At 44.3% G+C, this 23,733-nt stretch overlaps 1 protein-coding gene across 1 annotated transcript; it reads left to right on the top strand.

The window, feature by feature from the left end:
• Positions 1-3,111: 3,111 nt before the first annotated feature.
• Positions 3,112-9,619, top strand: LOC116219775. Its single transcript, XM_031563678.2, has 5 exons — positions 3,112-3,299; positions 6,236-6,577; positions 6,825-6,913; positions 7,645-8,939; positions 9,206-9,619. The coding sequence occupies exons 1-5, from the start codon at positions 3,203-3,205 to the stop codon at positions 9,474-9,476; spliced, it is 2,094 nt and encodes a 697-aa protein (XP_031419538.1). The 5' UTR covers positions 3,112-3,202; the 3' UTR covers positions 9,477-9,619.
• Positions 9,620-23,733: the final 14,114 nt, after the last annotated feature.

Here is a 23,733-nt window from a genome sequence, read left to right as displayed (position 1 = left end):
GAGCCATTTGGGTTCATGTTTTAATCTTGTGTGGGACACTAGATGGCGCTCCATTTTAATTGGGCTCACACCATATAGGTGTGAAAGTTCATGCAGGTATCAGGTGTTGCTTGACTGAGGGAGAGCACACACACCTTTTTGACCGCTTCATTTGTATTTGCAAAGGTCTGTTACATGTATATAAGATGCAAGTTTGGATGTATGGACATGCTTATGGACTGGATCTTACTGTGAGAAATAAAATTTGCATAACCAAGAAAGAGAACGCAAAATTGGAACTTATTTTGCATCTAACAAGCGCGTCAATTAAGTGCTCGGTCAGCAATCCCTCTGGGCTTAAAGTATAGACTTAGCGCATGGAGGTTATATATATATATATTAAAGTATAGACTTAGCCCATACATGGAGGTTATATATATATATATTAAAGTATAGACTTAGCCCATACATGGAGGTTTAGGACACTGGATTCCACTCAATGACTGAATAACTGAGCCACAGGCACTAGTTGTTGTTCCCACTTCCCCACTTTTATTCATTTCAGTTTAGCAGTATACTTCAGGTTGCCACGGTTTCCCTAGTGTGGAAAGGCCAAAGGTCAAATCACAGGCTCATCTGAGACATCAGAAGACGAAAGAAGGCGGAGCAACACTGTGTGTGTGTGTGTGTGTGTGTGTGTGTGTGTGTGTGTGTGTGTATAAGAGTGTGTGTGTGTGTGTGTGTGTGTGTGTGTCTGACATGGTATCCAAAGTGACATAGGCTGTTATGAATCACTGATGATCAGGCTACTGATGGGTCTGTATGAAACGATCCCACACACACACACACACACATGGCTGAATGCTGGTGTTTACATGAATCACTGATGATCAGGCTACTGATGGGTCTGTATGAAACGTAGACTACCATTCATTCACATGGCTATCTTACCTGTATGTTTATCTTTTAATGTATGCTGTTGAAACTGCAGATTTGAGTCTGTTCCTGTTTGTTTAGTGAGAGTACTACCAAAAATAAAGTTTTTTGAATAACGTGAATTGTATTTATTTCTGTTATATTATTAATGTAGGGTTACTTAAGTATAGGAGTGCAGCCATTCCAGCAGGGCAAGACACTCCACTGCCTCCCACAGTCAAAGGAAAATAACAAACTAAAAGTGTTCATTGTTAACAGGGCTAAATGTCCGGGACACTGGTGCCAGGGTATGACCCTGCGTGTAATTGATCATAACCTATTTTTTATTTCTGTTTAATTGTGATGTTTTCTTCACCAGTACTGAATCACTGATGATCAGGTTACTGATGGGTCTTATGAAACATTGGTTACTATTGGTTACTATTATAAGGATGAGCAGACCCATCATTCTATTCTAGTATTGGTTACTATTGGTTACTATTATAAGGATGAGCAGACCCATCATTCTATTCTAGTATTGGTTACTATTGGTTACGATAATAAAGATGAGCAGACCCATCATTCTATTCTATTATTGGTAACTATTATAAGGATGATCATCATTATATTTCACTTTTGGTTACCGTCAAGTTGCTTGGAGTTTTTTGTTGTTTGCAATGTCCCAAATTTGAAAAAGGACTGATTCGTCTACATGGAGGTTTAGGACACTGGATTCCACTCAATGACTGAATAACTGAGGCACAGGCAGTAGTTGTTGTTTCCACTTTCCCACTTTTTTTCTTTTCAGTTTAGCAGTATATGTTGTGTTGTCAACATGCATTCTTAAGTTGGGTGGTTAACAGATACTGACATTAGCAGCATTTGGCTGAAAAACCTTTTCAGTTTAGCAGTATACTTCAGGTTGCGTTGTCAACATGCATTCTTAAGTTGGGTGGTTAACAGATACTGACATTAGCAGCATTTAGGCATTAGCTTGTTAGGTGAAAAACCTTTAAAGACATAAACAGAAAAATAGAACACACACATAAGTGTAATACGCAGTAACAGTGCACAGCCACTTACATGTGCAAAATGCTTCAAATAATTAACTGTTGAGTTTAAATATAAATTACTGTAGAAAATATACTTTTGAATGTAGTTACAGGTTTAGTTTTTCACAGCTTAAATGTACACAAATTAAAGTGCAAATTTGTGCAAGTCCACCCGAGCAATTACATTTTCCAGTCAAGTGCTTGTAGTATTAAAATGCATAAACTACCATTGATGAAAAATGGCTACTGCAGCCTTACTGTGCGTAACCAAACAAACTATGGCAATTTACTACACATCCTCTCACAATGCTCAGTATAAAGAATACAGTTCTTGGGCATTTACAATCAGTCCATTTGGGGCCAGTAATGCTAAAAACAGTGTTGTTGCATATACAAACAGTCCATTTGGGGCCAGTAATGCTAAAAGCAGTGTTGTTGCATATACAAACAGTCCATTTGGGGCCAGTAATGTTATGAACAGTGTTGTTGCATTTACAAACAGTCCATTTGGGGGCAGTAATGCTAAAAACAGTGTTGTTGCATATACAAACAGTCCATTTGGGGGCAGTAATGTTATGAACAGTGTTGTTGCCTCTCCTCTGTCCCTCCTATTGTAAACTAGGTGAGTGGCCAGGTAATTACAGGTTATGGTGATGTGGAAACATGTTATCACAGCCGTCAGCATTTGTAGGTAAAAGTCCTTCTATATGGGAGAGAACACAGACAGGTTAGTAAACAGAATATCTGTCATACACAAAAAAAGGTTTCAAATCTTCCCAAAATAAATCATGCCTAATTCCTAATCATTCATTTCCGCATCAAATTTCTATTTTAGGCCTATATTCTATGGTCAAATACTATTACAATTTTGGTTTGCCCTGGCAGTTTTAACTGATGTCTGTGAATGACTAACTGCCACTCTTTAAGCTCAATGGGTCAAGTAGAGGTTTTGTGAGTATCTTCATCAATCAGCTGGCTTAACTAAGATGATTCATAGGTACATGTTTACTTTATCTTTTATAATATTGTATCACTTTATATGAGTTTGTTTGTATATATTGTTCTTTTTTTATTTATACGTGTAGTCTATGTGTTTATCGTGCAACTCGCTTGGTGAGTTCTTCTCCCCCAGTCCATTAGGGGGCAGTATTTCTAAGACGTCGTTGGAGGTTGACGTCCGCCAACAACCCACAGAGAAGAAGATTTCAACTACTGCAGTTGGCTAACGCGAACAGTGTGAATGACACACGTAGGATATGAAGGAACTACAAACAGTCGAATCTCACCTTATCGAGATTGAATGTGTTGTGTTGTGCTGTAACCGTGAGATTAACTTTACTTCCTTAATAAAAGGTAAGATACTGTAAAGTCTGCGTTTGCTATTTGTCCGTACTCACCGGTTAACATCCATTAGCTAGCGCCACTGTGCTGCCTTTAGTTGATGGGTTGTGTATAGGCTGTTGTTTACAGTCCATTCTGTGAAAAATACAACAGTCGGCATGAACTAAAAGAACCACTGTCACGGAGCTTGGGGAGTTCATTTTAACAGGGGATGAACGTGGACATGTGAACACAACAATCGCATTACGCTATTAGATCGCAGATGATATGACACTGTAACGACAAATGGGAAAACGTTGGCCTACGTATTATGTGGTGTGTTTTTGCAGAAGCCCTAAGCTGCCATCAATTCACATTTAAATGTTTTCGCGTGATATCGAGTTATTTTATTTTCTCTTGAGACCTCTACTTATTTACGACTTCATCCCGAGATAACGGAACCTTGTTGTCCTGAGAAAATGACATAGTTAAGTCGGTATCTCAACACATTCATTCTGCAGCGTTCGGAATGTTCTGTAGGGTAAGCAACGAGTAGCCGTGATCACTGCATCACATTTCACAAGGTTTGGTGACTGCTTTGGTGAAGAAAATGCCCACATCAGAGATTTGGGGCTATCACAGCTCGGAGTTAAACACAATTTGTTAGGATGCACTTTGACCCAGTCAAGCAACAACAGCATTCTGCTCACGTTGGACTGTCCAGCCGGTCGAGCTTGTCAGCTGTCTTTGCTATGTATCGTTTTTCCGAGATGTCGAATTAATGATGTTGTTATCTCTGGAAAACTAATCTTCATTATCTCGAGATAATGACATAAATAAGCCGAGAAGGTCTAAAATAATTGTGAATTGGTGGCATCGGAATTGAGTGTAAGTAAATACCTGTTAATTGAGAGCATCTGAAAGTGTAAGTAAATAAGTATAAATTGAGTGCTTTTGAACGTTGTAAAGAAATTATATTGTACTTTTTTTTAACAATATTATCTTTGTTTACGTTCGTGATGATTAAAAACGTAATCTTAAGTATTGCTCAGCAAATTCAATCAATTCAATTCAAGGCCTTCACAAGGAAGGTCCTGATGCGTGTCCATGGTAACTTGGGACAATAGATGCATATCCATGGTAACTTGGGACAATGGGATGCCCGTCTATGGTAATTTGGGACTATTGGATGTTTAATGTTGAGGCTACCTGGTGTCTGTCCACTGAGCATAACAGGTAGGCTATGTTAAAAAATATTCAAATAAATAGTTTACCCCAACTGATGCATAATGTAAAGGTAGAGCTACAGTTAGTGTAAACTACCGGATGGTGACTTTGGTGGTCTGTCACTGTGGTGTAGGCTGATGAGCCAATGCTGCCAAAGGTGGACACTCTGATGTCACAGTTTATTATACGGCTCCTGTTGGATATATATAACAACAAAACAATACAAGTATTCCCCCTGAGGTAAGAGTGACCACATATCACAACAAAACAATACAAGTACGCCCCCTGAGGTAAGAATGACGACATATAACAACAAAACAATACAAGTACTCTCGCTGAGGTAAGAGTGACCACATATCACAACAAAACAATAAAAGTACTCTCGCTGAGGTAAGAGTAACCACATATCACAACAAAACAATAAAAGTACTCTCGCTGAGGTAAGAGTAACCACATATCACAACAAAACAATAAAAGTACTCTCGCTGAGGTAAGGGTAACCACATATCACAACAAAACAATACAAGTACTCTCGCTGAGGTAAGAGTAACCACATATCACAACAAAACAATACAAGTATTCCCCCCGAGGTAAGAGTGACCACATATCACAACAAAACAATAAAAGTACTCTCGCTGAGGTAAGAATGACCACATATCACAACAAAACAATAAAAGTACTCTCGCTGAGGTAAGAGTAACCACATATCACAACAAAACAATAAAAGTACTCTCGCTGAGGTAAGGGTAACCACATATCACAACAAAACAATACAAGTACTCTCGCTGAGGTAAGAGTAACCACATATCACAACAAAACAATAAAAGTACTCTCGCTGAGGTAAGAATGACGATATATAACAACAAAACAAACAAAAAAAAAGTGTTGGCAAAACCTTCAAACACCACCAACCGCCCAGCTGACACTGACACTGACACAAGCTTGCAAACACACTAACTGGTGTCTTTTGGCAGTATAGCTGTGAAAGGTTTTCTTCCATTTTTGCAGGGTGTTCCAGCCCGTTACACAGAACTACACAGGGCATATCATGGATGTCTAGTGGAGAAGACACATTTGTTTATCTGTCCTTCACATGACCATATGCTATCAAAATGTATTTGAGGATGGTACCAAAACTAGTTGCCTATAAAACCATACCTCAAAAAGTGTCAAATTCTTGCATAGTGTTACTTTAACTTAACTTAATGACGATACATTATCTTACTTATCGAATGGTAATTAAAGCATTTTGTTAATGACACTATTAGAACCTCGCTTCAGACTGAGAGTTAGTGTGTTTGTGTGTGTGTGAGTTCCCTTTAATGGTAATTAAAGCATTTTGTTAATGACACTATTAGTACCTTGGATCCGTAGGATACGATCACTTTAATGGTGTTGTGGTTCTACTTTAATGGTTTACCAAAGGGTAAAGATTATTTGAAGACTTCTGCACACCTTTTTATTTTCACTAATTAAATTAAATTAAATTAAATTAAATTAAATTGATGCATAAAGCTACTCATCTCTTACATTTGCACTCCTTTTAACTGTTGGTCAGATACAGAACATTTAGAGTTTAACTCTCATCTGTTTGTTATAATTTTCACAGATTTTAACAGACAATTATGCTGACCCTTCATGTTGTTTGTTGTTTAGGGTGATCATCATCCTCTGGACCTTTCTCTTCTCTTCTCTTCTCTTCTCTTCTCTTCTCTTCTCTTCTCTTCTCTTCTCTTCTCCAGACCCAATGATGGAGGTCATGGTGAAGGTAGAAGATGCCCAAGAGGATGACGAATCTGCTTTTCTCTCGCTGAGCTGTGGTTACAGTGACGCAAAACGAACCAGTCTGGAAGACATAGTGAAGGTAGAAGACGCTCGAGAGGATAAAGAATCTGCCTTTCTCTCGATGAGCTGTGGTTACAGTGACTTAAAACGAACCAGTCTGGAAGTCATAGTGAAGGAAGAGGATGTTTCAGAAGATGAAGACACCACACTACCTAGCTACAGCGGATCATCTAAACAGGTGGCTATGGTGAAAGCAGAGGATGCTCAAGAACACGAACGTCTGGGTTGTCCTCCGCAAGGTAAGGTGGTTAGTTAAGTTAAAATCATTCTCCGTGGTGAATCACAAACACACACACACACACACACACACACACGCGCACACACACACACACCAAGTTAAGTTAAAATCATTCTCCATGGTGAATCACAAAGATCGATAACTAATACCTTGAACTTCTCTGTTCATAGATCGGATCATACGTGTTTGTTTGTTTGTTGGGTTGGTTGTTTGTGTTGTTAGAAGTTGTTGATATATTTTCCTCTTAGTTGCAGACAGAGGAGAAATCTCCTCAAGAGCTGGTTCTACACTGGAGCTGAATAACAGCCTGTCTGGCTGGAGGGAAACGGAGCAGAAGGTGATACTATAAACCCTCATCATCTGACATGCTAATGCTAATAACTATAAACCCTCATCATCTGACATGCTAATGCTAATAACACTAAACCCACATCATCTGACATGCTAATGCTAATAACACTAAACCCACATCATCTGACATGCTAATGCTAATAACACTAAACCCACATCATCTGACATGCTAATGCTAATAACACTAAACCCTCAAGATCTGACATGCTAATGCTAATAACACTAAACCCACATCATCTGACATGCTAATGCTAATAACACTAAACCCACATCATCTGACATGCTAATGCTAATAACACTAAACCCACATCATCTGACATGCTAATGCTAATAACACTAAACCCACATCATCTGACATGCTAATGCTAATAACACTAAACCCTCAAGATCTGACATGCTAATGCTAATAACACTAAACCCATATCATCTGACATGCTAATGCTAATAACACTAAACCCATATCATCTGCCATAAACCATCAACTATCATTAGCATTAGCATGTCAGATGATGTGGGTTTAGCATTAGCATGTCCCATCACGAAACACATACTAGGCAGGAGTATTGGCCTTGTGCAGACTTAAGCATGCTAACCTCTAAGTCTCTGCAGAGATTTTATTCTGTTCTAATTATACATTATTCATTACAAATTTGATAGTAGTTTGCAGATGTGTGTTATGCCTCTTGAAACATAATTTCTGCATGTGTGTCTTAACAGCGCAATCAAGCAACTGTATTGGGGATGGACTGCAGCGCAGGAGAGAGATTGCTTCCTGTCCTGTGGGACCAGCGTGAAGTCTGCATCAACAAGGCACAACCAAGGAAGCCAAATCTCATGGAGAAGCTGCGGGAGAAATCGAAACAAAAGGCGAAGAACTCCCCTGACGAGGAGGAGAACGTTCATCTGTCCCCGCCGTTCGGTAACAAGAACGCCACCAAGCACACCAGACTGATCGAGTTCGGATGGATGCACAATCGGAAACAAGTGCGCAGCAGAAATGGCGGCGGAACGAGGAAGCTGATAGTTCCAAAGAACGCCGGCTACGACGACCTCTTTAGGCTGGGCAAGGAACTGTTCTTCCCCAGCGGTTCGTCGACAAAAGGCCCCGAGAGGGATTTTATTTTTAACATCCGGGACTACGGGGGGAGCGAGATGCCCCGCAGCGCCTCGGTGGGGGCCTTGTACGAGCCCCTGAAGCACGGAATGCTGAGGCTGTACTTGTGCTCGATCGATCGCGGGGAATCCGAACCGGAATCGGAATTCAGATGCGAGTCCGAATCGGAATCCTGCAGCTCTGAGACCGTGTCGAGCCCTGCCAAGCCACTGGGACAGGCCAGCTGTTATGGGGAGCCTTGCTCATCATTGGACTTTAGCTCCAACAATTTTGCTCACGAGGTTCTTAATTATTCCCAAGAATCGTACCACTTTGCGGTCGAAGCTTCACCATCTTTTAAACCCAGACAACATGCACCGTTAAACTCGAACTCCAGCGATTCTCCTCGCGAGCATCTCAACGGTTTTCAGGAATCCTACCACTCTGTGTTTGAAGCTCCACCACTTTATAATCTCGGCACAGCCACGCCCCCTCCGACACCGAAGAGGGCTCGGTGGGATGCAGATCAACGCGCCGCTCAGAAAACTCTTAGACTGCGTCGCGTAAACATCACTCACGAAATGATCGAGCAGTTCCAAGACCCAGACATAGTGGATGCCTCTGTGTCCGTGAGCTTCGTAGAAGAATCTGGCATCGACACGTCAGGCCCGGCCCAGGAAGGGTACTCCGGGTTCTGGGAGGCGTTCTTGCAGGCCGACGTGAGTGACGGTGCGGAGCGGGTTCCAGTTCTGCAGCCCGACTATGGGAAGGCAGAGTGGGAAGCCGTGGGGCGGATCCTGCTGAAGGGGTACCAGGATCACGGCTACTTCCCCACTCAGCTGGCTCCGCCGTTTACTGTCTGTCTTATTCACGGAGAGGAGAAGGTGACGCCAGAAATGCTGATGAAGTCTTTCTTGAGGTCGGTAAAATAGTTTATAGAATTATATGTATAGAACAGGATTGAGAATAAATCGACATTTAAATGCTTTTTCATCTTCTATGATAAGATGTATTATATGATTTGTAGTATATAATGATATATACGTTTTTTTTATTGGTTCTTCCAGAATTATACCATCCAGAACTAAAATTGACAGCCATTTGTTGATTATTGCATCATCAAATGGAATCCTCAGGCAATGGCACTCTAATGACGATGATGTTTGTGCTTGTGCTCCTCAAAAGGTTCGCCACCCCAGCTGAGAGGAACATTCTTTCCTCAGCCTTGGAAGGAGGGCAGTATGAGATGGCCGACCTGCTCGACATTCTCCACAGGATGCGTGTGCACTCCTTGCCAGAAGGGGGCACCATTGAGGACATAATCGTACGCATGGCTCATACACAGCTGATCCAGGAGCCCATGTACGCACTGCTCAGGATGGCCAACACAGCCCAGGGTGGCCTCAGACTTCTACTACCTACTGTGTCGGCAGTAACAGCACTTTATGAAACATAACGTCCCAACGCCACACACACACACACACACACACACACACACACACACACACACACACACGGCCCAGACTGCTCACAAATGCCTTGTGAGGTGGCTGGAATTTATAAAACATAGCCTCCCAGCATCACACACACACACACACACAGACAGGCAATTTTCTACTGCAGGATCACGACGTCACTGCCGAGCACGGCAAAATAATGATACATCTCTCTCTCAGGCAGCAGTCCAGTATTAGGCCATTAAACCAGAGATTTTGTAGATAATGTTAGGATTACCTCAAGGTCGAACTTTCAAAGTTGAACTTTCTAGCAAGGTTGATGACACTTTATGGCCCCGGCGTCAAGCTATCATTTACATTTAGTCATTTAGCAGACGCTTTTATCCAAAGCGACTTACATATGTGCGACTTACAATGTATACACATTTTACATTTACACTGATGGCACACTGCACATCAGGAGCAATTAGGGGTTCAGTGTCTTGCTCAAGGACGCTTCGACAGGGAATCGAACTAGCAACCTTCTGATTACTAAACGACTTCTTTACCTCCTGTACCACTGTCGCCCCAGCTATAGAAACAGAAGAGCTATTCTTAGGTTTACGGTGTCCATTGACTTCCATTCACTCGAAATTTGCATCTGCATGCGGCAAGAATATACTAAGTCTATGGATGCAATTTAGAGAAATGGACGAGGGACATGAGGACATTGTGTGTGTGTTTGTGTGTGTGTGTGTGTGATCAGTTCTAATGGAGTGCATTGAAGTTAATGGACTTTATAAACTTAAGAATAGCTGTTTAAAAATTTTTATATTGCTTGAGGTGGGCTGGCAGCTGTAATTACCTGATGAATATATATAGCAGCACCACTATGATTAATTAAAGCCTATATTTCAGCTGAGGTTATGCTTGTGTTCATTCAGTGACTGCAATCTCAACAAACTAAGCTATGATGTATTGAGCTGTTTTCACCATGTAAACCTCTGGGAAATCTGGTGTTCACCATGTATACCTCTGGCAAATCTGGTAATTATTGAGCTGTTTTCACCATGTAAACCTCTGGTAAATCTGGTTTATTGAGCTGATAAGCGCAGAGTCCCGCCCAGCAGTTTTCCAGGGCCACTGAGAAGTGTGTGAGTGATGTGTGTGTGTGTGTGTGTGTGTGTGTGTGTGTGTGTGTGTGTGTGTGTGTGTGTGTGTGTGTGTGTGTGTGTGTGAGCATGTGTTTGTGTTTGTGTGTGTGTGTGTGTGTGTGTGTGTGTGTGTACCTACCCCCAGAGGAAGTTCTTATTTCTCCCCTGAAAACAGCTCTAAAATACAGGAGCGGTTCCTGCGTCCAAACACTCACAAAGGCGCCAGCGAGTTCCTGCGATGGAAATGGTCCTACACACTCACACTCACACTCACACACACGCACAAACACTCAAACACACACACTACCTCTTATCAAGTGAAATCCTGATTTTTCATCGGACTGAATAAGTTCTACAACTGTAAATACCATGCGTAGTATTAAAAATAATTTCAAATAAAATAAGATTCATGCATTATTGTATTTATTTTATATATATTCATGCATTATTGTATTTGTTGGCAGGTCAGTTGTAGCCGTGATTGATGATGGCTGAAGTCAGCCATTATGTTTCTTGCCCATTTACAGAGGCAGGGTGAGAAGGATATTATTCCAAGTGCATGGTTTAGTGATCAACCAGTGTGTGTGTGTGTGTGTGTGTGTGTGTGTGTGTGTGTGTGTGTGTGTGTGTGTGTGTGTGTGTGTGTGTGTTTGAGTGTGTGTGTGTGTGTGTGTGTGTGTGTGTGTGAGTGTGTGTGTGTGTGTGTGTGTGAAGTGCATGGTTTAGTGATCAACCAGTGTGTGCGTGTGTGTGTGTGTGTGTGTGTGTGTGAAGTGCATGGTTTAGTGATCAACCAGTGTGTGTGTGTGTGTGTGTGTGTGTGTGTGAAGTGCATGGTTTAGTGATCAACCAGTGTGTGTGTAGTGGCAAAAACAGTTGAGTTTTTTCCTTTAAACCCCTAGATCCTATTCCTACGTCCTAATTGATTTTACCACCATGGAGAAAGCAGGAGAAGCAATGTCAAGACTCGCAGTTCTGTCCAATAATCCAATACAAAGGGAGTTTGACCATCCAATGTTGCCGGTTTTATTGTATAAAAATTGTCACAAAAAATAAGGATGCAATTGCAGTTTTAAAGTCCAAATAACTAAACGCTGCAACAAGCTGAACAGGCCCAAACGGAGACAGCGTGGTTCACGGCCTCAGCACTGAGGTCAATGACGGTAATTGCGCCCGCCTTCTCCTCGTCATGCGTGTCTGGCAGCCATTTCAAGGGTGGCACCGTCACCACCTATAGAGGGCGCACACTCGCAATTCCACAAAAAGGGGAAAAATCAATAAATCATTCCAAATACAAAAAACTTAAATGCGGCTCCTACACACCGGCCCCTAATTGTTCTCTATAGAATCAATTACCTAAATTAACATGACAGGAGCCAAAAGATGGGTCAATTTATCAATAAAGTAAATAAGCACTTAATGCTTTTAGAAGTATGTAATGCATAATGGTTTAGAGAAGGTATGAAATCATGTATACATTACATTCCTTTCTAATGTGATCAGGAACCCTGGTCACTCTTCAGACTCAAGGATTTGGCACAGCTTGGTTATGGGCCTCTCAAGGACTGAAGTTTTTGTCTTGAGCTTCACTGACCGCACTAGACCCCTTGCATCAGGTTTCGTCTCCAGCACTCTTCCTAATGGCCAGGACCCTCGAGGATCAGTGGGGTCAACGACCAGGACAATGTCTCCGACACTAAGGTTCCTCTTTAGTGAAGTCCATTTCTGCCTCTCCTGCAGCAGCAGAAGATATTCTTTGGTCCACCTTTGCCAGAAAAGATCGGCCATGTACTGGACCTGTTTCCAGCGACGTCTGGCATAGATGTCGGACTTCAAGAAGGTTCCAGGGGGTAGGATTGGCTTGGCTTTCAATAGCAGGATGTGATTTGGGGTCAGTGGCTCTAGGTCATGTGGGTCTGAGGACACTGTGCAGAGAGGACGATTGTTCAGGATTGCCTCCACCTCGCAAAACAGTGTTTGGAGGCCTTCATCATCGATGGACTGTTGATGGAGAGTAGAGTTCAGCACCTGGCGGACAGATCTTATGAGCCTTTCCCAGGCTCCGCCATGGTGTGATGCTGATGGTGGATTGAAACTCCATTCGATTCCATCTGGAAGCAGGGCATCTTGGATTTTCCTCTCGTTCAGTGACTTCAGGGCCTTCTTGAGCTCTCCGTGTGCACCCACCAGGTTTGTTCCATTATCAGACCTGATGTGCTTCACCTGGCCCCTCCTGCAGACAAATCTCCTCAAAGCATGAATGCATGAGTCTGTGTCAAGTGTAAAGGCAATTTCCAAATGAATAGCTCTACTAGACATGCATGTAAAAAGAACTCCATACCTTTTGATGGCAGTTCTCCCTCGTTTCACTTCAAACGGGCCAAAGTAGTCCAACCCGACATTGGTAAATGGAGGGAGGTCAGGTAGGATTCTTTCTAACGGCAAATCCGCCATCTTCTGTTCACTTGCCTTGCCCCTTGAACGTCGACACATGACACATTTTGAGAGCACCTTCCTGGCAACTGAGTTGCCTTTTAAAATCCAGTACTTTTTCCGGAGCTCCGATAGCATGTGGTTTCTGCCATTGTGGCCACATCGTTCATGGATGTGTCTTAAGAGCAGTATCGAGATGTGCAAGTCTTTGGGCAAGATGCAGGGGTGTTTGGTTTCCTCAGGCATTGCAGATTTGTGCAGTCGGCCACCTACTCTCAGAATGCCCTCGTCTAGGACAGGATCAAGCCTGCAGATCTTACTGCCCTTGTGCACTCTAGGTGGGATCATCTCCAGTGTTGCAATTTCAGCAACGAAGGCTTGTCCTTGGGTGTATGTGACGACTGACCTTTCTGCCTCTGCAAGATCTTCAACAGTGAGGAGCTGCCCACCAAGGTAGGTCCTGAAATCTTCAATTTGTATCCTCACCTTTTTCCTGCTTGAGCGGGTGCTGACTTGAGACGAGGGCTGCTCCTTTCCTCTTTTCACAATCAGCATCAACATCTTTTTCAGTCTGATAAACCATGCCACTGCTTTGAGTAGTCTCCTCCAGTCAGAAAAGAACGAAATAAGCTGGTCTGTGGGTGTCGCAGGGTTCACTACTGCTGCCAATACAGTAGCACTTTTCCTGACCTCTGGATCGTCCTGTGACACCGAGTCCAATACTTCCTCCTCTGGCCAACTTTCCTTTGTGTTCCATAAGAATTCAGGGGCATGTATCCATCTCCTTTGCTCCATGAATCTTCCTGCATTCAATCCTCTGGATGAATCATCAGCAGGATTGTCCTTGCTGCTTACGTATCTCCATTGGGACAGGTCTGTATTGTCCCGAATCAGTGAGACCCTATTGGCTACATAGGTCTTATACCTTGCTCGGTCATTTGCAATGTACTTGAGCACTGTTTGGCTATCAGTCCAGAAACATGAAGGCTTTAGGTCAAGGTGTAACTCTCCTCTCAGCATTCTATCTACCTTCACCAGCAAAGCTGCAGCTGCCAGCTCCAGTCGTGGCACGGTGATGTTCTTAAGGGGAAGAACTCTGGACTTTCCAAGGACCAAAGTGACGTGAACGACATCCTGCTGGTTCAACTGTCTGATGTAGCTGACTGAGCCATAGCCACTCTCACTGGCGTCGGCGAAGTGGTGAAGCTCGGCATGGCTTGTCATTCCATAGCCCTTTGGTTTCAAACAGCGTGGCACACTGAAGCCTTTGATCCTATCCAGGCTGTTGGTCCATTCCATCCACTTTTCAGACACTGGCTGGGGCAAAGGCTCGTCCTTTTCCATTTTCCTTCTTAGGCTCTGGCGGCGCTGTTCTGCAATTTGGCGATTGTTTGGCATACAGACATCAGCCTTTCTGAAGGGCAATTTCAGATTGTAATGTCCATCATTCAGAACTGCCTCATTGGCCATTTTCAGAAATCCTTTGTCCTCAATAGAAACTTCAGTTGTCTCCTCAGAGGCAACTTCAGAAAAATCCTGATTGTACTGTGAGATCAGAAGCTCCTCTAGCCTTGCCACTGAAATCCTATTCACCGTAACACTTTTTGCACTGCCAGTTTCACTTCTAAGTGGCCCATTTACAACCCACCCCAATAGTGTTCTAGCTGCATAAGGGCCCCCACTTTGGCTGTTAACAACCTCCCACGGCTCTATCAGGGTTGGAGCATTTGTTCCAATTAACAGCTCTACCTTTGCACTAATAGAGGGGATTTTGACTTCACTTAAATACGCCCATTGCGCTAAGTCACTCTGTCTTGGGATGTTGTTAGTGGTTACTGGCATTTTCTTCTGAGTGAAAGTGTCAGGAAGAGGTGAGAAGTTGTCGCTGTCCAATGCTGAAACTTCAATTCCTGAGACAACATGCGTGGGAACAGAATTTTCCTGATTCATTGTTCGTAGAAGAATTTGTGTTCTCCTTCCTTTGAGATTGAGACGTGTCATGAGCTCCTCTGAGCAGAAGGTAGCAGAAGACCCTGGATCCAGGAGAGCATACACTTGCAAGACTTGGCTGCCCTTTGCTGCCTTAACCTTAACTGGGACGATGGAAAGTGTGCACTCTTGGTCTCCGGCCCCTATATGACCACATAACTCTGCTGATGCACTGCCTAAAACACCAGAGGGTTTTTCTGCTTCTTTAGCTGTGCTGTCGTTAATCCCAATATGCAAGACGCTTGGGTGAGTTTTCTTGCAAACTTGACATGCGAGTCGCTTTTTGCACTCTCTACTAATGTGGCCTGCGGAGAGACATCCAAAGCATATGCCCTTGGTCTTTAAGAAACTGATCTTGTCTCTATGCATTTTCTTTGAGAAGTCTTTGCACAAGTCCAATGTGTGCTTTGAGCTACAGAGGGGGCAAGATGGTTCAGGCTTTGTCTCTTTTTGGGCAAGAGCAATACTAGTGGCATAGCTACTGCCAGATGACTTTGAGGGCTGTGACAGAGTAGGGGCTCTAACCTTAGCTCTACTAGTTGACTGGTCTTGAAGGTCACCAAAAACTGGATCAGCTGCTATACGGGCTTGCTTTTCAATGAAAGAGACAAGATCTAAAATTCTTACCCTACGCTGGTGCCGTTCTTGGAGTTCATAAGCCTTGTTACGCCATTTCTCTTTGAGCTTGAATGGCAACTTGAGGGCAATGCTTCTCATGCTGGATATGGTGTCCAGTTCCTGCATGTAGTCCATTTCCTCCATAGCGTTGCAGCAGCTCCTGAGAAACATGGCATAATCCTGCAGCATTTTGGAATCCTCAGATTTCATTTGAGTCCAGGATTGGACCTTTTCCAAGTATGCACAAGATATCTTGTATTCATTTCCAAAGTTTTCCTTCAGTAACTGCTTTGCTTTCTGATAGCCTCTATCTGGGGACATGTACTCACAACTTTTGACTAGTCTTTGTGCCTGGCCCTTAGTATACTGAATAAGAAATTGTAACCGGTCTCTATTGTTATCTGTTTTCTGTTCAATCATGTTTTCAAACGAGTGAATGAATGATTTGTACTCTAGAACTTGTCCGTCAAAGAGTGGGATATTTCCTTGAGGTAGTGTAGTCAGAAGTTGCTGTTTCATGAGCATCCTGGTTAATTCACTTTGATTCTCCAATACTTTGATCACGTGATTGTCCTGCGGTGAGCTGGTTGAAGAGGGAATTTGCTGGTGTGTCACAGTGGACCGAGTGGCTTGATCTGAGCTAGCATATGACTGGGAAATGACAGGGGGAATGGCAGAGGAATAGCTATGAGATGAGTGTTGGGCAGAGAGATGGCTATGTGATGAGGCATATCGGGCAGAGGGAAAGCTATGCGATGAGGGGTGTAGCTGTTGTGGCCTTATATCACTACTGATCCTGGGAAGGAAAATAGGCTTACTGTCTTGCCTATCTGTACCTAAATTAGGCAGGGGAAATTGGACATTGGCACCTGTCTTAGTCCTGACTGCTGGAGCAGTGCGATCATGAAGATGAAGCGAATAGTCTAGCCTTTTCTCCAGGTGTGCTTGTGATGCATCAGCTGTGGCTTGAGCTGCTTCAGCACCTAATACAGGCATTTTAACAGAAGGCACAAGGTTAGATACAGCAGTGTTGGATTGCATGGGGTTAGACATATTACTTTCAGCTTCTTTTAGATAGTTGATTTTTACAGTAGCTGCTTCAATTTCTGCATCCAAATCCAATGTTTCCTTCTTTTTTCTTAACATTTCTTCCTGTGCTTCTATTGCATGTTTCTCCTTTAATTTCGAAGCTTTGGCAATTAAAGCTAATCGTTCTGCTTCTGCATTGATACGCAATGATGAAGACGCTCTAGACGACCTAGATGACCTAGACGACCTAGATGACCTACTGGACACAACTGATAGCGCATCGGTGTTATCAACGTTTGCCTGCGTGCCTGCATCATGTTCATCATTTCCACAATCAGACTCAGCCAGAGGCTCTGGCTCTTCCGTTTGTACAGCAGAAGACGTTGCTTCACCTAAGCTAGGGTCTTGAGGATTTTCTATTTGTGAAATCCATTCATTCACATTTGCAATAAAAGCATTTATCTCCGCTGATCGCGGCTTACACCACTTCTCGTCATCATCTTTGCGTGATTCCTCATCCAAACACTGAACGTAAGTTGAATTCGAAGTGTTAAACTCTTCAAAGACTTCATAAAACTTAATCATGTTTCCTTTCACTTCATCAAGGGATTCTTTGTCAATCATCAAATTGTTCACAATATTCATTCTCCTTGTTACACGAGATATTTTTCCCGATCTAGTTGCGCGCAAACGCGCGGCCTGTTCACTCATTGTTAGAACAGCTACTTCGGCCTCCTCGTCAGACATTGTACTCAAAAAATAAACTTCCAAAAATAACGAAAAATATTTATCTTCTTTCTCTTAATTCAAATGTATCCAACGTTCAAAACAGTTCATATAATTTCCAAGAAGTATCTTCCAAAAGTATCTTCTTGTTTCATACACTCAAAGTAAGCCGTGTATCCACTCATTCAATTGTTTGGCCACGCCGGCATTAACTTCCAAAAATAATTATCACAGTTCATTAATGCAAAAATCTTCCATGAAAACTTGTTTCTTAATTATTCCAATATTGTTTGTCAACGAAAAATCCATCAAAAGAATGATATCTTCAAGCACATACCTCCGTTGAAGAGTTCCTTTGTTTCAAGTTCACCATGCGTTAGGCCGACATTCCTGTGTCCAGCTTGCGTGAATATCTTCGGGGAAATCCAAGCATCGTCATTGACGAATTGTAGTGGCAAAAACAGTTGAGTTTTTCCTTTAAACCCCTAGATCCTATTCCTACGTCCTAATTGATTTTACCACCATGGAGAAAGCAGGAGAAGCAATGTCAAGACTCGCAGTTCTGTCCAATAATCCAATACAAAGGGAGTTTGACCATCCAATGTTGCCGGTTTTATTGTATAAAAATTGTCACAAAAAAATAAGGATGCAATTGCAGTTTTAAAGTCCAAATAACTAAACGCTGCAACAAGCTGAACAGGCCCAAACGGAGACAGCGTGGTTCACGGCCTCAGCACTGAGGTCAATGACGGTAATTGCGCCCGCCTTCTCCTCGTCATGCGTGTCTGGCAGCCATTTCAAGGGTGGCACCGTCACCACCTATAGAGGGCGCACACTCGCAATTCCACAAAAAGGGGAAAAATCAATAAATCATTCCAAATACAAAAAACTTAAATGCGGCTCCTACAGTGTGTGTGTGTGTGTGTGTGTGTGTGTGTGTGTGTGTGTGAAGTGCATGGTTTAGTGATCAACCAGTGTGTGTGTGTGTGTGTGTGTGTGTGTGTGTGTGTGGGTTTGTGTGTGTGTGCATGGTTTAGTGACCAACCAGGATCAATATCAGCTCAAAACTCAAGCGAGCGGTTGGTGGGCCGTCATGGCCTGCCCTCATTCACCAAATCCACTGGGCTCTTCTGTTACGAGCGTTTACTACTCACTCTGAGTTAACTTATCCAGGAAACCAATCACTGATCAATGGGCAATCAATCACTGATCAATGGGCAATCAATCACTAAACCACAAACTTGGAATATTCCACTGATCCTCTGGAACCCCTGTGATGCATGCCTGCCTGCTCTAAGCAGTGGGATTCTAATGCTCCTGATTGGTAGCAGTGGGATTCTGCTCAGGCTACATGCTACATGCTACATGCTCAGGCTCAGGCTACATGATCAGGCTCAGGCTACATGCTACATGCTCAGGCTCCATGCTCAGGCTCAGGCTACATGATCAGGCTCAGGCTACATGCTACATGCTCAGGCTCCATGCTCAGGCTACATGCTACATGCTCAGGCTACATGCTCAGGCTCCATGCTACATGCTCAGGCTACAAGTTCAGGCTACATGCTCAGGCTACATGCTCAGGTTACATGCTACATGCTACATGCTCAGGCTACATGCTACATGCTCAGGCAACATGCTCAGGCTCCATGCTCAGGCTCAATGCTCAGGCTACATGCTCAGGCTCCATGCTATATGCTCAGGCTACATGCTCAGGCTACATGCTCAGGTTACATGCTACATGCTACATGCTCAGGCTACATGCTACATGCTCAGGCTACATGCTCAGGCTCCATGCTCAGGCTCAATGCTCAGGCTACATGCTCAGGCTCATGCTACATGCTCAGGCTACATGCTCAGGCTCAGGCTACATGCTACATAATCAGGCTCAGGCTACATGCTCAGGCTACATGCTCAGGCTCAGGCTACATACTACATGCTACATGCTCAGGCTCCATGCTCAGGCTACATGCTCAGGCTACATGCTCAGGCTACATACTACATGCTACATGCTCAGGCTACATGCTCAGGCTACATGCTCAGACTACATGCTCAGGCTACATGCTCAGGCTCAGGCTACATGCTCAGGCTACATGCTCAGACTACATGCTACATAATCAGGCTCAGGCTACATGCTCAGGCTACATGCTCAGGCTACATGCTCAGAATACATGCTACATGCTCAGAATACATGCTCAGGCTACATGCTCATGCTCATGCTCAGGCTACATGCTCAGGCTACATGCTACATGCTCAGGCTACATGCTCATGCTCATGCTCAGGCTACATGCTCAGGCTACATGCTACATGCTCAGAATACATGCTCAGGCTACATGCTCATGCTCAGGCTACATGCTCAGGCTACATGCTCAGGCTCCATGCTCCATGCTCAGGCTACATGCTCAGGCTACATGCTCAGGCTCAGGCTCTATGCTCAGGCTACATGCTCAGGCTCAGGCTACATGCTCATGCTCATGCTCAGGCTCCATGCTCAGGCTACATGCTCAGGCTACATGCTCAGGCTCAGGCTACATGCCCAGGCTACATGCTCAGGCTACATGCTCAGGCTACATGCTCAGGCTCAGGCTCCATGCTCATGCTACATGCTCAGGCTCAGGCTACATGCTCATGCTCAGGCTACATGGTCAGGCTACATGCTCAGGCTACATGCTACATGCTCAGGCTACTTGCTACATGCTCAGGCTACATGAACAGGCTACATGCTCAGGCTACATGCTCAGGCTCAGGCTCAGGCTCCATGCTCAGGCTCACATAAGACACACACACACACAGGCCATCACATAAGACACACACACACACAGGCCATCACATAAGACACACACACAGGCCATCACATAAGACACACAGACATACAGGCCATCACATAAGACACACACACATACAGACCATCACATAAGACACACACACATACAGGCCATCACATAAGACACACACACACACAGACCATCACATAAGACACACACACACACAGGCCATAAAATAAGACACACACACACACAGGCCATCACATAAGACACACACACACATACAGGCCATCACATAAGACACAGGCACACACGCATGCATGCACAAGCACTCACCCACGCACACATGCACACACACGCACACCCACGCACACACACACACTATCACATATTACACACACAGTGAGAGAGTGAGAGAGATAGAGGGAGAGAGAAGGGGGAGAGAGCATCACCTATTATAAACACACACACACACAGGCCATCACATACGTAAGACACAAACACACACACACACACACACACACACACACACAGGCCATCACATATGTAGGACACACACACACACACACACACACACACACACACACAGGCCATCGCATAAGACAAGCAAGAAGATAAAACAATCTGATACTTAAGAGCATACGTTTGGAGAACTAACTTTCAGTTTGATCTTTAAATTTGATCTGATAGAGAAAGTGAAGTTTCCAGAACGAACACACGCACACACACGCACGCACACTCACAAGAGGTGATCTGATTAAGATCACACTGAAAGGAGATGCAGATAGTCTCATCGGAGCGTTTCAGCAGGACGTGGTTGTGCCCGACAAGCTTGTTGTTGTTAAATACATTTGCGTATATGCAACTCCGGAGTCCTGAGGTAACTTGAGTGAATTTTCACCTCACACAAACACACTACCCTACACACACTATCCTACACACACACACACACAACCACCCCCCCCCCCCCCACACACACACACACAAATCATCAGCAACACCATCGTTTTGGCTATTTTGTAGAAATTGCCTTTATTATATGGGCTTAAAAGTAAAAAAAAAAAATCACCTATTTTCTAAAGTGGCAGAAAAACACAAACTGCAAAATACTTTTATGAGCAACCTCATATTACACATTAGCATTAGCATATAATGTTAGCATGAGTTGGCATGAATGGAAAGCTGAGCTGAATCTTCAACAGGTGCAGCCGACACAGGAGAGAAGTGTGTTCAGTTCAGACACAGGAGAGAAGCTGTGTTCAGCAGACACAGGAGAGAAGCGTGTTCAGTTCAGACACAGGAGAGAAGCGTGTTCAGTTCAGAAGCGTGTTCAGTTCAGACACAGGAGAGAAGCATGTTCAGTTCAGACACAGGAGAGAAGCGTGTTCAGTTCAGACACAGGAGAGAAGCGTGTTGAGTTCAGACGCAGGAGAGAAGCGTGTTCAGTTCAGACGCTGTGTTCAGTTCAGACACAGGAGAGAAGCGTGTTCAGTTCAGACGCTGTCTTCAGCCACTTCCACGTCATCATGGAGGTTTTCATCTCCGCTCTGCTGCCCCTCTCCACTCTGACGTCCAGAGGCCTGTCCTCCTCTTCTGCTCCTCAGGTTGAACCAGATCCCAGCAGCCCCCAGGCCCAGCAGCCCACAGCCCATGAGTGGAGCGTACGCCCTGTAGAAAGGAGAGTCCACACCAAAGGGGTCCCTGTACAGAAGACGGATGCTTCCCTCAGAACAAGCCCATTGATATCTCCCCTGATCCCATCCATAGACCTTCCACGTGTACAGCCCACTGTCCTCTGCTGTGAGATTGGATATGATCAGGGCGTGACGAGGGGCGGATTCAGTCACTCTGCCCCTCAGATCCTCAGGAAGAGACACAGAATCATCGTTCCTGGCTAGAATCAGAACCTGGGGCTGTAGAGCTATCTGACGGTACCACCGTAACTCCAGACGGTAAAAGTTGTGTGCAGTGGCATTATATTCCAGAAGGACACTCTCACCATGAGAAAACATGAGCTCTAAGTGGGACAGTTTGTAGCAAACAAAGAGCCCAAAGAGTTTCATGAAGCCAGGATTCACACAATCATATCCCCCAGAGTGTTTCTGAGACACAGAGGGAATGATGAGGGAGTAGTCCCCAGTCTGGCTGCCATTTAGCATGTACATCACTTCCTGTTGACGAGTCTGATTGTTGCTGAGACGGACATCCCCAGCAGGAGTGTTCCAGTACACTTGGGTGGGGGACTCTCTTTTTGAAACACAAGGAAGAGTCAGGTTCTCCTCTTCGTGAGCTAAGACGTATTGATATACATCCACATCACTATAGGTCATACTTTGGCACTGAGCTCCTCTCCATGTTGTGCACAGGAAAGTGAAAATGTAGTCATCATCCATAACCCCAGAGAGTGTGACCTGAGAGTTGTTGAGATCAACGTGCAGTCGGCCTCTCATGTCCTCCAGGAGTGGCTCCAGGGAGATGTTGGTGTCCAGGACCAGAACGGGCTCATCCATCTCCACATTGAGTCGGTACAGCTGTAGGCTCCTCCCGTGCCCCGTGGTGGAATCCTCCCTGCACACCACAGCACTGCCGTCACGTCTTACATTGTTATCATCATCATCGCCTCTCTTCTTACAGACCGTGAGACGGTAGCTGGTGTGTTCTATGGTGTTTCCTCCTGTCCAACATTCAATCCTGTAGACTCCACTGTGGGCAGTAGTGAGGTTGGGCATACGGAAATATTCACCCTCACATATGACATCATAGCCATCTGGCTGTGGTCTCTCTGGCTGTGAGCAGTTGACCAGAAGCAGATCTTCATCTCCAGACACTCTGTACAGCACTGAAGAATTCTCCCTGCAGGAGGACATGCATGGAAAAGAAGCACTATATCCTTCGGCCTTAATCATGATAACAGGATCAGTGGCAGGGGCGGCGCCAGGGATGACAAACAGCAGCAGAAATTCACTCATGACCACTGAGGTCTCCATTCTGAGTTCTGTGTTCTGTGATTCTGTTAAGTTCAGTCTTCTTGAGTCCTTCTGATACCACCAGGCAGAGAGTTCAGTCTTCTTGTGTCCTTCAGATACCACCAGGCAGAGAGTTGTGTTAAGTAAGGCAGACTGTGAGAGCTGAGAGGCTCCTCCTGTCCTTCTCTGTACCGGAACTGATGTGTGTGTGTGTATCTCTGTGGGTATTTGTGTGTGTATCAGTGTGTGTGTGTGTGTGTGTGTGTGTTGTGTGTGTGTGTGTGTGTGTGTGTGTGTGTGTGCGTGAGCATGTGTGTGGGCGTATCTATGTATACGTGTGTGCGTTTGCGTCTGCGCGCGTGTGTGTATCTGTGTGTTTATCTACGTGTGCGCATGCGTATGCCTGTTTTGGTGTGTGTGTCTCTTATGTGATTGCCTGTTGGTGTGTGTTTGTGTGTGTGTGTGTGTGTGTGTGCTTGTGCGTGTGGGTGGGTGTGTCTGTGTGTGTATCTATGTGTGTGTGTGCGTTTGCGTGCAGGTGGATGCGCGTTTGTGTGTGTGTGTTTGTCTTATGTGATGGCCTGTGTGTCTGTGTGTTTG

The sequence above is a fragment of the Clupea harengus genome, chromosome 26, assembly GCF_900700415.2.
Source record: "Clupea harengus chromosome 26, Ch_v2.0.2, whole genome shotgun sequence".
Taxonomy (NCBI): Eukaryota; Metazoa; Chordata; class Actinopteri; order Clupeiformes; family Clupeidae; genus Clupea; species Clupea harengus.
This window is presented reverse-complemented; position numbering and strand designations above follow the sequence as displayed.